Genomic DNA, 16,122 nt, shown 5'->3' on the forward strand with positions numbered 1-16,122 from the left:
GTTATCACATATATGGTTTACAAATATTTTGTCTCATTCCATGGGTTGTCTGTCTATTTTGTTGATGGTTATCCTTTGCTGGGCAGAAGCTTTTACTTTTGATGTAGTCCGTTATTTATTTTTGCCTTTGTTGCCTTTTGGGAATTCTGATTCTAACAATAGTTTGAATGAAACAGTATAACAATGGAGAATGAAAATTGAGAATTAAAATACATTTTTAAATTTTAGGATTAAATCCATTTTAGTTTTATGGTTGAACTTTCTCTTTTCTAGAGGTGTAGAAAAAACTTACCTGGCTCTTAACAGATACCAACAACTTAACTATAAAATTGTGCTTTTATTTTTTTTAAATTTCCTGAGATATTTCAGGCTTAGCATATTTCTTGTGACTATGAAAACCACTTTCATAGGAAGATAGCCTTGCTAGAATAAATCAAGCAGAAAAGTTGGCCTGAGAAGATGTAAGTCTTAGGAATAAATTTAACAGAAGATATGTAACACATACACACTGAAATTCATGAAACATTGCTAAGAGAAATTGAAGAAGATCAAAATAAATGGATAGAGATGCCATAATCATAGATAGGAAATTTAATATTGTTAAGATATCAGTTGTTCCCAGATTAATCTAATGGTTTAGTATAACTCCAATCAGAATCTTAAAAGTTTTTTTTAAAAATTGATAGCAGACCCTAAAATTTATAAGGAAATGTGAAGGATCAAGAATAATCAAAACAAATTTGAAATAGAAGAACAGTGTTAGAGCATTTAGTCTACCTGATTTTTAAAACTTAGTATAAAAATCACATATTCAAAAGAATGTAGTATTGGTGTACAAATTGACAAATAGACCAGTGGGACAGAATATATAAGGTTGTTTGATTTTTGACAAAGACACTAATGCAATCCAACATGGAAAGGAAATTTTTTAACAGATGGTGTTGAAACAATTGGATATCCATGTGCAAATAAAATAAACCTTGATCTACTTCACACCATTCACAAAGATTAACATGGAGTAGATCATAGATTTAAATGTAAAAGCAAAACCGAAAGATGTCTAGAAGAAAATACAAGAGGATATTTTTGCAGCCTTTGGGTAGGCATGTCTTTTTTTAGAATGTTTTCAGAACATACTGAATATAAAATAAAAGACAAATTAACTGCCTCAAAATTAAAAATTTATGCTCATCAAAAGATACCATTTAAAAGATGAAAAGGCAAGCCACACATGGGGAGAAATTATCCGCAATATATATATCTAACAAAAGAGTGAGCATAAGATTTGAATAGATCCTTCTCCCCTGTAGAAGAATCTATGTATGGCTAATAAGCATGTGAAAATATAAGTCATCATTAGTTATCAGGGAAATGCAGATTAAAAGCACAATTTCATACTATTTGCCACTCACTAAAATGACTAAAATTAAAAACTCAGGCAATACCAAGTGTTAGTCAGAATGTCAAGCAGCCTGGAACTCTCATATGATACTGGTGAAAGTGAAAACTGTGTACAACCACCTTGGAAGACTGGTAGTTTACCCTTTGACCTGTTCATGTCACTCCTATGTATTTACCCAACAGTAATAAAAAATATATCTAAGAATGATGAGTATAAGAATGTTCATAGAAGCTTTATTTGTAATAGTTCCAAACAAGGAACATCAAAATGTTTATCAACCAGAGATCTTGGATAAATTGTGGTATATTCATACAATGAAATATTACACAGTAATAAAAAGGCAATGAACTACTGATATAAAAACAGTATGGGTGAATCTCAAAATCATTATGTTGAACAGACAAAGCCAGACACAAAATAGTACTAACCATATATGAAATTCGAGAACAGGCAATCTAGTGGTAAAATCAGAACAGTGGTTGCTTTGAGGTAGGGAAAGATCAACTGAATTTCCTTGGGTGATGGAAATATTGTGTACTTTGAGGTGATTACATGGTTATGTACATTTGTCAAAACTCATGGAACTGTACACAAGATCTGTGTGTTTCATGCTATATAAATTTAACTTTAAAAAGGATATATTTTCTCACCAGATGATTATTTTTTTCCATTAGAAAATTTGATCTCACTCCAAGGATCCATTTTAAACTTTTCTTACAATCCAGAATGGCTTGTACTTCCCCCTTATGTCTGTATTACAAATATGAGTTAATCATGCATTTTTTCTTTCATTATCAGTTGTTTTCTGATGTTGATATCCTTAACTTCCAACTAAATTTCCCTTAGTGAGAAAAAATGTATGAGAAACTCCAATGATAATCACATATTTGTCTATTTCTCCTGTTTGATTTTTTTCACTTTTTGCTTTATGTATTTTGAGGCTGTATTATTAATTAGGTGCATTCAAATACATAGTGTTTTTACACCTTTCTGTTGTATTGGCCATGTTGTTATTATGAATGTCCCTTTTTATCTCTTACCTTAAAGTCTACTTTGTCTGATTAGTACAGCCATTCTACTTTTCATTTGGTTTCGCTTGGTATATGCAGAATATTTTATGTATGTTACATCTTTTTTTTTCTATCTTTATTTTCAAACATATTCTGTCCTTATACTTAAGGTATGTATCCTATAATCATCATATAGTTGGTTTTTATTTTTTTAATCCAGTCTGACAATCTCTAATGGGGTTTTTTAGTCCTTTTACATTTGACATAATCACTGATAATAGATTTGAATTTTATCTATTTGCTCTTTGTCCCACCTGTTTCTTGTTTTTTCTCCTTTGTGAAATTAGCACTAAATATTTGTTACTCTATTTTTCCCTCTTGAATAATTTGTTCATTGTACATTTTTTTCATGATTACCCTGAAGACAACTTCTTAAAAGATAAGACACTTCTATTTCTTTGTTTCTACAGTGCTTAATAGTTCAGGCAATCCAATAGATATTTGCAGTAAGTCCTTCTAAATTTGATCTATTCTCTATATTTTGAAAGGATCTGAAGTATAAATTATTTTAACATTGTTTTTAGAATCACACCCAGGAAATTTGATACTGTTCAGGCATCCAGGGGGCACAAAAGTGGAATTATCACCAGTGATGCTGGAGACTTAACTTTAAGCAGGAGGGGAGTACGGACGTCATTTACATTTAGGAAAGTAAGGCAAACACCTTGTAACTGTGGTAAGTATCTAATTTTGGTTCCACTGTAAAATAGAGTAAATCTATTATGAAAATCTTTTAAAGTCCCATCAGAACCTTGGAGAGCTTTTGTTTTAACTTCCCTAATGTCATTTGCATTATTCTGCCTTGTGTTGTACTTACACATACTTTTATTAACCTCTCCCACTTCAAGATTTATATTCCTTGAGGTAGGAATGCATCTTACTTTTATTTTCCCCAATATAGAACTTGAGCATAGTTGGATGCCAAGGAAATATTTTGTTTATTGAGTCATAATTAAGAGTATTACAACTGTAGTACATTAGAATATCTCTTCTACAAAAATAGGTTTTGTTGGAGACAACTTGTCAAGTTTCTAAATTACTTCTCATTAACCCAATAGGGAAGTTGGAGATGGCGAATGGTTCTGTAGTAAATAGATACCTCTAGGGGAATAAACAGTGGCTTATGTTTTAGTCAATTTGGAAACCTAGAAAAGGAATATAAGAAGTCTCCCAAAATTTGTCAAGAGTATATTATTTTAAATTGTACATCATGACCTATATTTTTTAGGCTCAATGAATAAAAATCTTTTTATTTCCCCATGTTTTCCAGTTTTTATTTATGTATTTATTTTATATATATATATATATATTTTTTTTTCTATTAAGGTATTATTGGTATACACTCTTATGAAGGTTTCACATAAAAAAACAATGTGGTTACTACCTTCACCCATGTTATCATGTCCCCCCCATGCCCCAGTGCAGTCACTGTCCAACAGTATAGTAAGATGCCACAGAATCACTATTTGTCTTCTCTGTGCTACACTGTCTTCCCCGTGATCCCCCACACCATGTTTGACACTCATAATACTCCTCCATCCCTTCTCCCTGCCTCCCCACCCACCCTCCCCCACCACTCCCCTTGGTAACCACTAGTCCCTTCTTAGAGTCTGTGAGTCTGCTGCTGTTTTGTTCCTTCAGTTTTGCTTTGTTGTTATACTCCAGAAATGAGAGAAATCATTTGATACTTGTCTTTCTCCGCCTGGCTTATTTCACTGAGCATAAAAACCTCCAGCTCCATCCATGTTGTTGCAAATGGTAGGATTTATTTCTTTCTTATGGCTGAATAGTATTCCATTGTGTATATGTACCACCTCTTCTTTACCCATTCGTCTACTAATGGACACTTAGGTTACTTCCATATCTTGGCTATTGTAAATAGTGCTGCAATAAACATAGGGGTGCATATTGTCTTTTTGAGACTGGGAAACTGCATTCCTAGGGTAAATTCCTAGGAGTGGAATTCCTGGGTCAAATGGTATTTCTATTTTGAGTTTTTTGAGGAACCTCCATACTGCTTTCCACAATGGTTGAACTAGCTTACATTCCCACCAGCAGTGTAGGAGGGTTCCCCTTTCTTCACATCGTCGCCACCATTTGTTGTTCTTAGTCTTTTTGATACTGGCCATCCTAACTGGTGTGAGGTTTTTATTTGCATTTCCCTGATAATTAGTGTTGTGGAGCATCTTTTCATATGCCTGTTGGCCATCTGAATTTCATCTTTGGAGAAGTATCTGTTCAGATCCTCCACCCTTTTGTAATTGGGTTATTTGTTTTTTGGTGCTGAGGCTTCTGAGTTCTTTATATATTTTGGATGTTAACCCCTTGTTGTATATGTTGTTTATGAATATATTGTCCCATACTGTAGGATGCCTTTTTGTTCTGCTGATGGTGTCCTTTGTTGTACAGAAGCTTTTTAGATTGATGTAGTCCCATGTGTTCATTTTTGCTTTTGTTTCCCTTGCTTGAGGAGCTGCATTCAGAAAAAGTTGCTCATGTTTGTATTCAGGAGATTTTTGCCTATGTTGTCTTCTAAGAGTTTTATAGTTTCACGACTTACGTTCAGGTCTTTGATCCATCATTTCTAGTTTACTTTTGTGTATGGGGATAGACAATAATCCAGTTTCATTCTCTTGCATGTAGCTGTCCAGTTTTGCGAACACCAGTTGTTGAAGAGGCTGTCTTTTCCCCATTGTATGTCCATGGCTCTGTTATCATATATTAATTGACCATATTTGCTTCTTTCCATTTGTCTATGGGTCTGTTCTTGTGCCTATACCAAATTGTCTTGATTACTGTGGCTTTATAGTAGAGCTTGAAGTTGGTGAGCATAATCCCCCGAGCTTCATTCTTCCGTCTCAAGATTGCTTTGGCTATTTAGGGTCTTTTGTGGTTCCATTTGAATTTTGGAACTATTTGCTCTAAGTTCATTGAAGAATGCCATTGGTATTTTGATAGATATTGCATTGAATCTGTAGATTGCTTTAGGCAGGATGGCCGTTTTGACAATATTCTTCCTATCCATGAGCACGGGATGTGTTTCCATTTATTGGTATCTAATTTCTCTCATTAGTGTCTTGTAGTTTTCAGAGTATAGGTCTTTCACTTCCTTTGTTAAGTTTATTCCAGGGTATTTTATTCTTTTTGATGCAATTGTGAATGGAATTGTTTTCCTGATTTCTCTTTTTGCTAGGTCGTTGTTAGTGTATAGGAATACAACAGATTTCAGTGTATTAATTTTGTATCCTGCAACTTTGCTGAATTCAGATATTAGATCTAGTATTTTTTGAGTGGATTCTTTAGGGTTTTTTATGTACAATATCATGTCATCTGCAAACAGTGACAGTTTAACTTCTTCTTTACCAATCTAGATGCCTTTTATTTCTTTGTGTTGTCTGATTGCCATGGTTAGGACCTCCAGAACTATGTTGAATAAAAGTGGAGAGAATGGGCACCCTTGTCTTGTTCCCAATCTTAAAGGAGAGGCTTTCAACTTTTTGTTGTTAAGTATGATGTTTGCTGTGGGTCTTTGCATATATGGCCTTTATTATGTTGAGGTACTTGCGCTTTATACCCATTTTGTTGAGAGTTTTTATCATGAATGGATGTTGAATTTTGTTGAATGCTTTTTCAGCATCTGTGGAGATGATCGTGTGTTTTTTGTCCTTTTTGTTAATGTGGTAGATGATGATGATGGATTTTCGAATATTGTACCATCCTTGCATCCCTGAAATAAATACTACTTGATCATGATGCATGATCTTTTTGATGTGTTTTTTAGTTTGGTTTGCTAATATTTTGTTGAGTATTTTTGCATCTATGTTCATCAGGGTTGTTCGTCTGTAATTTTCTTTTTTTGTAGTGTCTTTGCCTGGTTTAGGTATTAGGTGATGCTGGCCTCTAGAAAGAGTTTGTAAGTATTCCCTCCTCTTCTACTTTTTGGAAAAGTTTAAGGAGAATGGGTATTAGGTCTTCACTAAATGGTTGATAAAACTCAGTGGTGAAGCCATCTGGTCTAGGTATTTTGTTCTTAGGTAGTTTTTTGATTACCAGTTCAATTCTGTCACTAGTAATTGGTCTGCTCAGATTTTCTGTTTCTTTTTGGGTCAGCCTTGAAAAGTTGTATTTTTCTAGAAAGTTGTCCATTTCCTCTAGGTTGTCCAGTTTATCAGCATATAATTTTTCATAGTATTCTCTAATAACTATTTGTATTTCTGTGGTGTCCGTAGTGATTTTTCCTTTGTCATTTCTAATTCTGTTTATGTGTGTAGACTCTCTTTTTTCTTGATAGACATCTGGCTAGGGGTTTGTCTATTTGTTTATTTTCTTGAAGAATCAGCTCCTGCTTTTATTGATTCTTTCTATTGTTTAATTCTTCTCAATTTTATTTATTTTTCCTCTAATCTTTACTATGTCCTTCCTTCTACTGACTTTGGGCCTCATTTGTTCTTCTTTTTCTAGTTTAGTTAATTGTCAGTTTAGACTCTTCATATAGAATTGTTCTTTTCTGAGGTAGGCCTGTATTCCAGTATACTTCCCTCTCAGCACAGCCTTTGCTGCATTCCACACATTTTGTGGTGTTGAATTATTGTTGTCATTTGTCTCCATATATTGCTTGATCTCAGTTTTTATTTGGTCATTGTTCCATTGGTTATTTAGTAGCATGTTGTTAAGCCTCCATGTGTTTGTGGGCTTTTTCCTTTTCTTTGTATAATTTATTTCTAGTTTCATACCTTTGTGGTCTGAGAAGATGGTTGGTCCAATTTCATTCTTTTTGAATATACTGTGGCTGTTTTTGTGACCTAGTATATGATCTATTCTTGAAAATGTTCCATGTACACTTGGGAAGAATGTGTATCCTGCTGCTTTTGGGTGTAGAGTTCTGTAGATGTTTGTTAGGTCCATCTTTTCTAATGTGTTGTTCAGTGTCTCTGTCTCCTTACTTATTTTCTGTCTGGGTAATCTGTCGTTTGGATTGAGTGGAGTGTTGAAGGCTCCTACAAAGAATGCATTGTATTCTATTTCCACCTTCAATTCTGTTAGTATTTGTTTCCCATATGTAGGTGCTCCTGTGTTGGTTGCATTGATATATATAATTGTTATATCCTCTTTTTGGATTGACCCCTTTATCATTCATTATGTAATGTCTTTTTTGTCTCTTGTGACTTTTTTTGTTTTAAAATCTATTTTGTCTGATAAAAGTATTGCAACACCTTCCTTTTTCTCCCTGTTAGTTGCATGAAATATCTTTTTCCATCTCTTCACTTTTAGTCTGTGTATGTCTTTGGGTTTGAAGAGAGTCTCTATAGGCAGCATATAGATGGGTCTTCTTTTTTTATCCTTTGAGTGACTCTGTCTTTTGATTGGTCCATTCAGACCATTTACATTTAGAGTGGTTATCGATAGGTATGTACTTATTCCCATTGCAGGCTTTAGGTTCGTGTTTACCAAAGGTTCAAGGAGAATTTCCTTACTATCTAAAAGTCTAACTTAACTCACTTAATATGGTATTACAAACACAATGTAAAGGTTATTTTTTTTCCCTTCCTTTTCTTCCTCCTCCATTCTTTGTATATTAGGTATGATATTCTGTAGCCTTTGTCTATCTCTTTTTATTACCTCTGGTGATAGCTATTTAACCTTAGGAACACTTCCATCTATTGCCATCCCTCCAAAATAGACTGTAGAGATGGTTTGTGGGAGGTAAACTCTCAACTTTTGCTTATCTGGAGATTGTTTTATCTCTCCATCAAATGTAAGTGATAATCTTGCCAGATAGAGTATTCTTTGTTCGAGGCTCTTCTGCTTCATTGCATTAAATATATCTTGCCGCTCCCTCTGGCCTGTAAGGTTTCTGCTGAGAAGTCTAATGATAGCCTGATGGGTTTTCCTTTGTATGTGATCTTATTTATCTCCCCGGCTGCCTTTAGTAGTGTGTCCTTGTCCTTGATCTTTGCCATTTTAATTATTTTATATCTTGGTGTTGTCCTCCTTGGGTCCCTTGTGTTGGGAGACCTGTGCACCTCCATGACCCAAGAAACTATCTCCTTCCCCAGTTTGGGGAAGTTTTCAGCAATTACTTCCTCAAAGACAATTTCTATCCCTTTTTCTCTCTCTTCTTCTTCTGGTACCCCTGTAGTACGAATATTGTTCCGTTTGGATTGGTCACACAGTTCTCAGTATTCTTTCATTACTGGAGATCCTTTTTTCTCTCTGTGCCTCAGCTTCTTTGTATCCCTCTTCTCTAATTTCTATTTCATTTATCATCTCCTCCACCATATCTAATCTGCTTTTAATACCCTCCAGTGTGTTCCTCAATGATTCTATCTCCATCCTAAATTCGTTCCTGAGTTCATGAATATTTTCTGTACCTCCAGGAACATGTTTATGATTTTTGAAATCTCTTTCAGGAAGATTTATTAGTTCAATATCACTAGGCCCTTTCTCTGGGGTTGTTGAGATTTTGGTTTGAATCAGGTTCCTTTGGCGTTTCATATTTGTATGTAGCACCCTCTAGTGCCCAGATGCTCTACTCTCTGGAGCAGTTCAGCCCCTGGAGCGATGTTGGGGGTCGCAGGAGAGTGGTGCTGGTGCTCTGGGGAGGAAAGAGCTGTTTCCTGCTTCCCAGCTACTATGCCTGCCTCCACTGCCAGAACCAGTAGGCTGAACACATAGGTGTAAGCCTCTATGCTTTGGCTTTGTAGCTGCTCTAGGCAGGGCTTTCCTCTGGCTCACCTGATGCCAGGGCAGGGTTTGCCGATTTGCGAGCCTGGTGCGGGCTGGCTTGGAGGAAGGCCCACGAGGCTGCTTTTCACAGTGGGGGGCCTTGCAGCTGTGTAGCCAGCCATGGGCTAGAGCACCTGAGGATCATGAAAGTTCCCAACCTGCTGGGTAGAGCGTACTTGGACAATTCTGTTTACTTGTCCTTTCCCCTGAGCAGTAAGCTCTGTGCAATCCTTGCCCTTTTTGCAGCCCTCTCGTTTTTAGGAAGTCTCTCAGACTGCCCTCCCAGATCAGCCAGATATGGATCCCTGTATTCCACAAGCGGCTGGAATCTCCTTTTCTCCAGATATTCCACTTGTCTTAACTTTCCAACCCCACTAATCACCAGAGCACTATGCTTTGTAGGTTTATGCTCCCAAAGCAGATCTCCAGGGCTGGGTGTTCAGCAGTCCCAGGCCTCCACTCTCTCCCTGCTCTGTTTCTCTTCCTCCTGCCAGTGATCTGGCAGGGGGAAGTGCTTGGGTCCCAGCTATGGTACATTACCCTGTTCCATGGGGTCTCTTATTTCCTCCAGGTGTATGCAGTCTGGTGCAGCCTTCTTTCCTGTTGCTCTTTCAGAATTAGTTGTATTAATTATATTTTTGTATAGTATGAGATTTTAGGAGGAGGTCTCTGTCTCACCTCTTATGCTGCCATCTTTAATCCTTTCTGAGTAAAAATCTCTTTTATTTTATAAATAATATTTTATGGTGGTGGTTGCAGTAAGATCCTTTTTATATTCTGAGGGTTTTGATTATGGCAGTATCTAGCAATAGCTTTTGGATTTAGTCCTGGTCTTAAAACCGTTTTAAGTTAAAAACCCTTATGTCTACAAGATATCCTGTTAAAAAACTTGAAATCTCTGTATTTGATATGTTAATGTTAGTGAAGCTTAAAACAGGCTTTTGTTTCTTTTGCTAATCACTGAGGCCTTAAAGCAGCCATTAAAATATGTTTATTTTGTGTTTGATGAGTATCTTAACACTACTAGTAGCTTTACAAGGTACAGAAAAATAAAGCATGGTTCTTGTTCTCAAGGACATTGAAGTTTAGTTGGAGAGACAAGCTAGTTTCCTATGCAAATGTTTCTGTTATGGGCATTAATTAAGTGTAAGGGGTGCTGTGGAAGCTCAATTGTATATTTGGTTCACAGATTTTTTTTTTAATCACTATGTGCCACACTCTCTGCTTAGTTTATTATTTCATTCTCCCAATTCTAGGAAGGAGATACTTTACAAATGGTTTAGTTCATAGATTTTTTAAAAGTTGAAGACCGTCTTTTGGATAATTTTGGCCAAACTTTGTGGATTTTTAAGATAACTTAGATGTTTATAATTTCTAAGAGAACAAAATTTTCCTAAGATCAGTTTAGGAAAAGTATAATATATATTATAGTGTAATTTAATTCTTATTTAGCCAGCATAATGTAACTCATCTATTTCCACATGTATGTTTTAGAGCCCTCAAGCTTTCTGGGGCTACCCTGTTCTTAATGTTCACTTAGAATGTTAATAGCTTCACTTTAACATTAGTAGAGACTAGATCCTTCCACCCCTATTCTAGGCTTTCTCAAGGTTTGGCCTCCTCTAATCATATTTAGGGAAAATTTCTGATCCATTGACTCTGCAGCCAAAGTATTTGCTGCAATGTGATTTCTAATTATTGCCTTAGTCTTGTCTGTGGTTTCTCTGGGAACACTACTCCTTTTTTATTCTCTAGAATACAATCCATAGAAAGATGTCATGTGTCACAGACTTTGGCTGAAGACAAAGGGAAATTATAGTATAGCAAAGAATGGGCAAGGATTTAAAATGAATATTAGACATTGCACAGAACAAGGAACATCTTCAATATTAATATAATTAGGATGTTAATTACGATAACAGTGTATGCTAAATTTTCTGTTATCTCCTCGATTTGATGTTGTTACCTTTAGGGCTTTCTCATTCTATTGAAGGAGGCACACAGTTTAGTTGGGGACAATGTGGGCTGTGGAGTCTCCACTGCCTCAGTGCAAATCCAGCTATATGACTTACTGTCTTTGTCACTTTGTGATCATTATTTAACATTTTGTTCTTTAGTTTACTCATCTATAAAATGGATGTATTATCTCATAGTGTTACAGTGAAAATTGAGACAATACATAATAAACTGCTTCACATAGTGTTCATTCAATGCTTATGATTATTACCAAATGACACTTGGCTTCTACATCTCCTTCTTCTTCTGAGAGTCCTAGAGCCCACAGAGCTCTTACCTCCTTCACCGGCCATGAGAAAAACCCCTTTAAGTCGTGTGAATTTAGCTAAATATATTTCAGTTTAGCCAGGCCCATCAAGATGCTTTCCTGAATAAGAGGACCCTTAATTCCAGGATGAAATATAGGCATTTTCATTATGATGCATGCACAATTACAATCATGTTTTGTTGCAAATGGATTCCCTCCCTCTTCCTTTTTTATATTAGACCTCTTACACATATAATTGAACTTGTTAGGTAAGAGTTGTTTTTTCAGCTGATAAATTAGAGCCTACTTATCCCTAGTCACCAAATTTGGATTGATTTGCTTGTTCTTTTAAGAAAACATACTTCATGAATCCCTTGGATAAAAATGAAAGATTGTGTTGCCTTATTTTTTCATTAGGTTACTCTTTGGTCTGTGACAGCCAGATGAAAGAGACTCCCCCATCATTTCCAGAGAGTAATAAAGAAGCCTCACAACTGGAGCAAGAATATGTCCATCGAGTTTACGAGGAGATTGCTGGACACTTCAGCAGCACGAGACATACCCCTTGGCCACATGTTGTGGAGTTTTTGAAAGCCTTGCCGAGTGGTTCCCTAGTGGCTGATATTGGTTGTGGAAATGGAAAGTATCTTGGCATCAATGAGAAACTGTGTATGGCAAGTAATTGTTGCTTCTGTCATTTCATTTGAATCCATATTAACCTGACTAGTAGGTATTTTTAGGATAAGGAAATGGGCTCTGAGTACTAAGTAGCTTTTCCAGGCTATTCAGCTAGTTACTGGGGAAGCCAGAATTCAAATCTAGAGTTTAGTATGCTCTTTCACTTTTGTGCCTTTGTCTTTTATTTCTCTGCACTTGAAACTATATATTGTCAGTCTGGTTTTCTTATAATTACATATTAATAGTTTTTAAAATGTGTATTTTTGAGAAATACAAATAATATAGCCATATTTCAGAAGATGGATGGAGTGTACCTTCAGAAAGGAAAGGTATTTGCCTATAATCCTTATACCCTAATAAACCAGTTTATTGTGAAAAATATAGTACATTTCCTATAATTTTTTATATAGTTATGAATATGCATACAATTTGATAACTCATTTGTGTCATTAATATTTGCATTTTAATAGGTACTCTTATAAAGTTCCTGGACTTAATATTCTGTGAGTTGGATGATAGCTGACATTTCGTCTTTTCAGTTTGCAGCCATTATAAATAACACAGTGATGAACATGTACATTGAGAGATGATGTGACAAAAAGGAAGAACATGGATTTTTGGGAAGAGACATTGGGTTAAGAAGAAATATCTGGGGATAATTGATAATCAGTATTTTAACATTTCTTAAGCCCCTGTCATTCCCCCCTCAGTTTACATGTTCACATTGTATGTATTCTTAGAACTAGACAGCAAAACCGTGTAAAAAAATAATGACAAAACTAGAGAGAAGTTAAGACAGGCCCAGCCCTTAAAAGCTTCACACAGAACTAACGTGTGCATAAGGCATTTTAGGCCTCACCTGCTTGGGAAGATGGAAGGGCACTGCTAGCTAGCTGCCTTCAGTGCTGTCATTCACACAAGGTGGTTTGGTTAAACTAAAAATTTTAGTTAAATAGAATTTTATAAATTTTGAATTTAGCACTTTCTTGGTATCTATGTGAGCTGTTCAGCAGAAAGAATAGCTTTAAAAAATGAAATAAATAGTGTTACTTTTTTATTGTTTTGGGACTTTATTTTCTGATTATACAAATACATATTGAAAAACATAAGGAGGCAGGGAAAAAAACCCCAAACCCAGCCATCTCCTGCCCTCTGGGCCATCACAGTGTATTTCATATAGTAGTGAGAGATACCTTCAGTCCTTTATTTGTAGTTGCCCCAAGAAGACTAATGTCTATATTTATGGAATAATTTCCATTTTTGAATGTGTAGTACTACAAAAATACCAAGGCTCTGAGTGATGATTTACATACTAGTTAGGGCCTCCTATTGTCACCACTGTCATTTTTATTCTACTCATTTTGTTCCCATTCACTAATTTGAGTTCTGTTTGATACCTGCTAAGGTAATAAGTGCTGCCCGGTAAATGTTATAATCTGACTTTGTATTGGCTTTAAAAATTAATTATATCATGGTCCTCGACCATTCACGGTGAATATCAAGTATGTCTAATAACTTCACATATGAAGTATGTGAGGAATAAGCCCATTACTCTTAATTTCTCATGATGTTTAAACAAGATGTTATGAAATCCTTTCTTTCTCTATTATAGATTGGTTGTGATCGTAGCCAAAAGCTTGTAGAGATTTGTAGGGAGAGGCGGTTCCAGGCCTTTGTCTGCGATGCGCTGGCAGTACCGATCCGCAGTGGGTCTTGTGATGCCTGCATCTCCATTGCTGTTATTCACCATTTTGCAACAGCAGTAAGTATTGTCTTTCTCTCTCCAAAACCTTATAACTAAATTGGCAGGAAGTCTTCATGGATTTTACAGATTTGGACCCTATTTTAGTTTTGCTTTTCTTTCCATGTTTTGTTGTCATACAGTTTGCCCCATTTGTTAAGAAAGCGTGTGGAACGGAGCTAAGCCACATGGGAGCTGTGTTCGCACAGAGGCCTGGCGGGGCTCCGCTTGTATGGCTGCATGTGTCCTTCCTTTTCCTGTCCTGAGTCTAACTCGTCTTTAAATGCCTTCCTCAAATCCACAGTCCCAGAATTGCAGCTTTGAGAGACTTTAAGAGGGCATCAGCTCTGGGCCTCTCGAGCTTCTCATCCTCCTTTGCTGCCCTCACTGCCCTCCCTCATATCCAAGTCTTACTTCCTTCCCATACTGTTTTTCCTCTTTTCCTATTCTTTTTTAAAATTTGAGTAGTTAACTGGTAGTAGGATGTCACTGATACTTTTAATTAGTAACACATGTTCCTAATATTAAAATAAGTGACTTTAATGTTTTATATTTTTCTTATAGGAAAAAGTCTGGGTGTCAGTGGTCCCTCCCCTGACCTAAGCAGTAACTTCATAGATCACTCTGTTGGCGTCACCGGTATTTTCAGTACACCTTATGACCTTAACATAATTCAAAACAAAGCAAAACAAAACAAAAGGAAAAACCCTCTATGCCTCTGTTTTATTAAAAGTGTTATTTCCTTTTCCCTACTTCAGTACATTTTTCCCCCTTCAGTCAGAACAAAATTCCCTTCCCTTTTTCTATTTTGTTTTATATAAGATACTATGTTAGATTTTTGGGGCTGTTCATCTTAATGGAAAGCAGTCCTATAGTCGGTTATATTTTCCTATTCCCTCTCTGTATCTCTTTCTAGATGATAAATGGCCATATGCTTTTTTTCTTAGGAGCGTAGAGTGGCAGCTCTCCAAGAACTTGTTCGACTCCTGAGACCTGGTGGGAAGGCACTCATTTATGTCTGGGCAATGGAACAAGAATATGATAAGAAAAAGTCTAAGTATCTTAGAGAAAACAGAATTAGCCAAGGAAAGAAAAAAGCAATCAACAGTGGTACATCAGTGCAAGAGTTGCGTGTAGAGCAAATGCCTAATGTGGACAGTCAAGATCCAGCATGTTCTGTCCCCTCCATTAGTGACTTTCAGGAGGGAGCATGTAATTCAAGGAAAGTTACTAATTCCAAGCTGCCTATTCACACTAACAGGACTTCTTTTCATTCCCAAGACTTACTGGTTCCCTGGCACCTTAAGGGAAACCCTGGTAAAGACAAACCTCTTGAGCCATCTGGTCTGGGGGCAGCTCGTGACCCGAGCGCTGTGTTTCATCGTTACTACCACGTGTTCAGTGGGGGGGAATTGGAAGCTGCCTGCCGGGCTTTGACTGACGTGAGCGTGCTGCAGAGCTGCTATGATCAGGGAAACTGGTGTGTGATGCTTCAAAAGGTCTGAGTATCTCTATGAACATGTATACAGGGAAGAAATGATCGCTTTTTTTTTTTTTAAACAAAGGAAAATGTCTTTTTAGTTAAAGAGAAAACTTGTGGAAAATTACCAAAGGAGAGTGCCCAAGAGAAATTTGGAAGTAGAGATCAGTTAAGAAACATTTAGTATATACTCTGGCTGGCCCTATTATGACCCTAAATGTGGGCTTCGCTTATATGGAGGAGCAGGTGTGGTTTTTTAAAGTGATTCAAGTAATTTGTGAAGTATCTGGAATCCACATGTACAGAGTTGTACTTATAAACTTTTGTTATTAAATGTTACTAAATGAACTAAGTCTTTGTAAAATAATCATACATTTTAATAAAGAAAATATTCCTATTCAGTGGAAAATTATCTAAACTTTTACCTGTGATCATTAGCTCTGTAAAATCATAGATGATAACTGCTCTATCACCAAACTTTACCAGCACAGGGCTTGACATGTAGTAGGTGCTCAATAAAATCTTAGTTGGTCAGATACACCCATATGTTACTAGGAGCTTCATCCAACACTTATTGAACCCCTACTATGTGCCAGTTACTATGTAAGTACTGAGGTGAAAGCAGTGGCCAAGGAAGAAGAAAAATTTGTTTACATTCTAGAAGAGAAAAGACAATGAGTAAATAAATAGTTACTCCATACCATGGGATAAATGCTAAGGGAAAATAAAATAAAGCAGGAAGGAGATTTCAGTTGGGAGAAA

At 36.2% G+C, this 16,122-nt stretch overlaps 1 protein-coding gene across 4 annotated transcripts in view; it reads left to right on the forward strand.

Annotated features, from left to right (window-relative positions):
* The window catches only part of ALKBH8 (alkB homolog 8, tRNA methyltransferase), a 54,373-nt gene extending 38,601 nt beyond the window's left edge, over positions 1–15,772 (forward strand). For all 4 annotated transcript variants that reach the window (XM_073239324.1, XM_073239321.1, XM_073239323.1 and 1 more), the window contains 4 exons: positions 2,997–3,148; positions 11,879–12,135; positions 13,752–13,901; positions 14,828–15,772. In XM_073239324.1, the coding sequence (XP_073095425.1) occupies positions 2,997–3,148; positions 11,879–12,135; positions 13,752–13,901; positions 14,828–15,385 (1,117 nt within the window). In that variant the 3' untranslated portion in view covers positions 15,386–15,772. The remainder of the gene's footprint in view (positions 1–2,996; positions 3,149–11,878; positions 12,136–13,751; positions 13,902–14,827) is intronic.
* The last annotated feature ends 350 nt before the right edge of the window (positions 15,773–16,122 follow it).

This window comes from Manis javanica, chromosome 6 (assembly GCF_040802235.1).
Source record: "Manis javanica isolate MJ-LG chromosome 6, MJ_LKY, whole genome shotgun sequence".
NCBI classification, from domain to species: domain Eukaryota; kingdom Metazoa; phylum Chordata; class Mammalia; order Pholidota; family Manidae; genus Manis; species Manis javanica.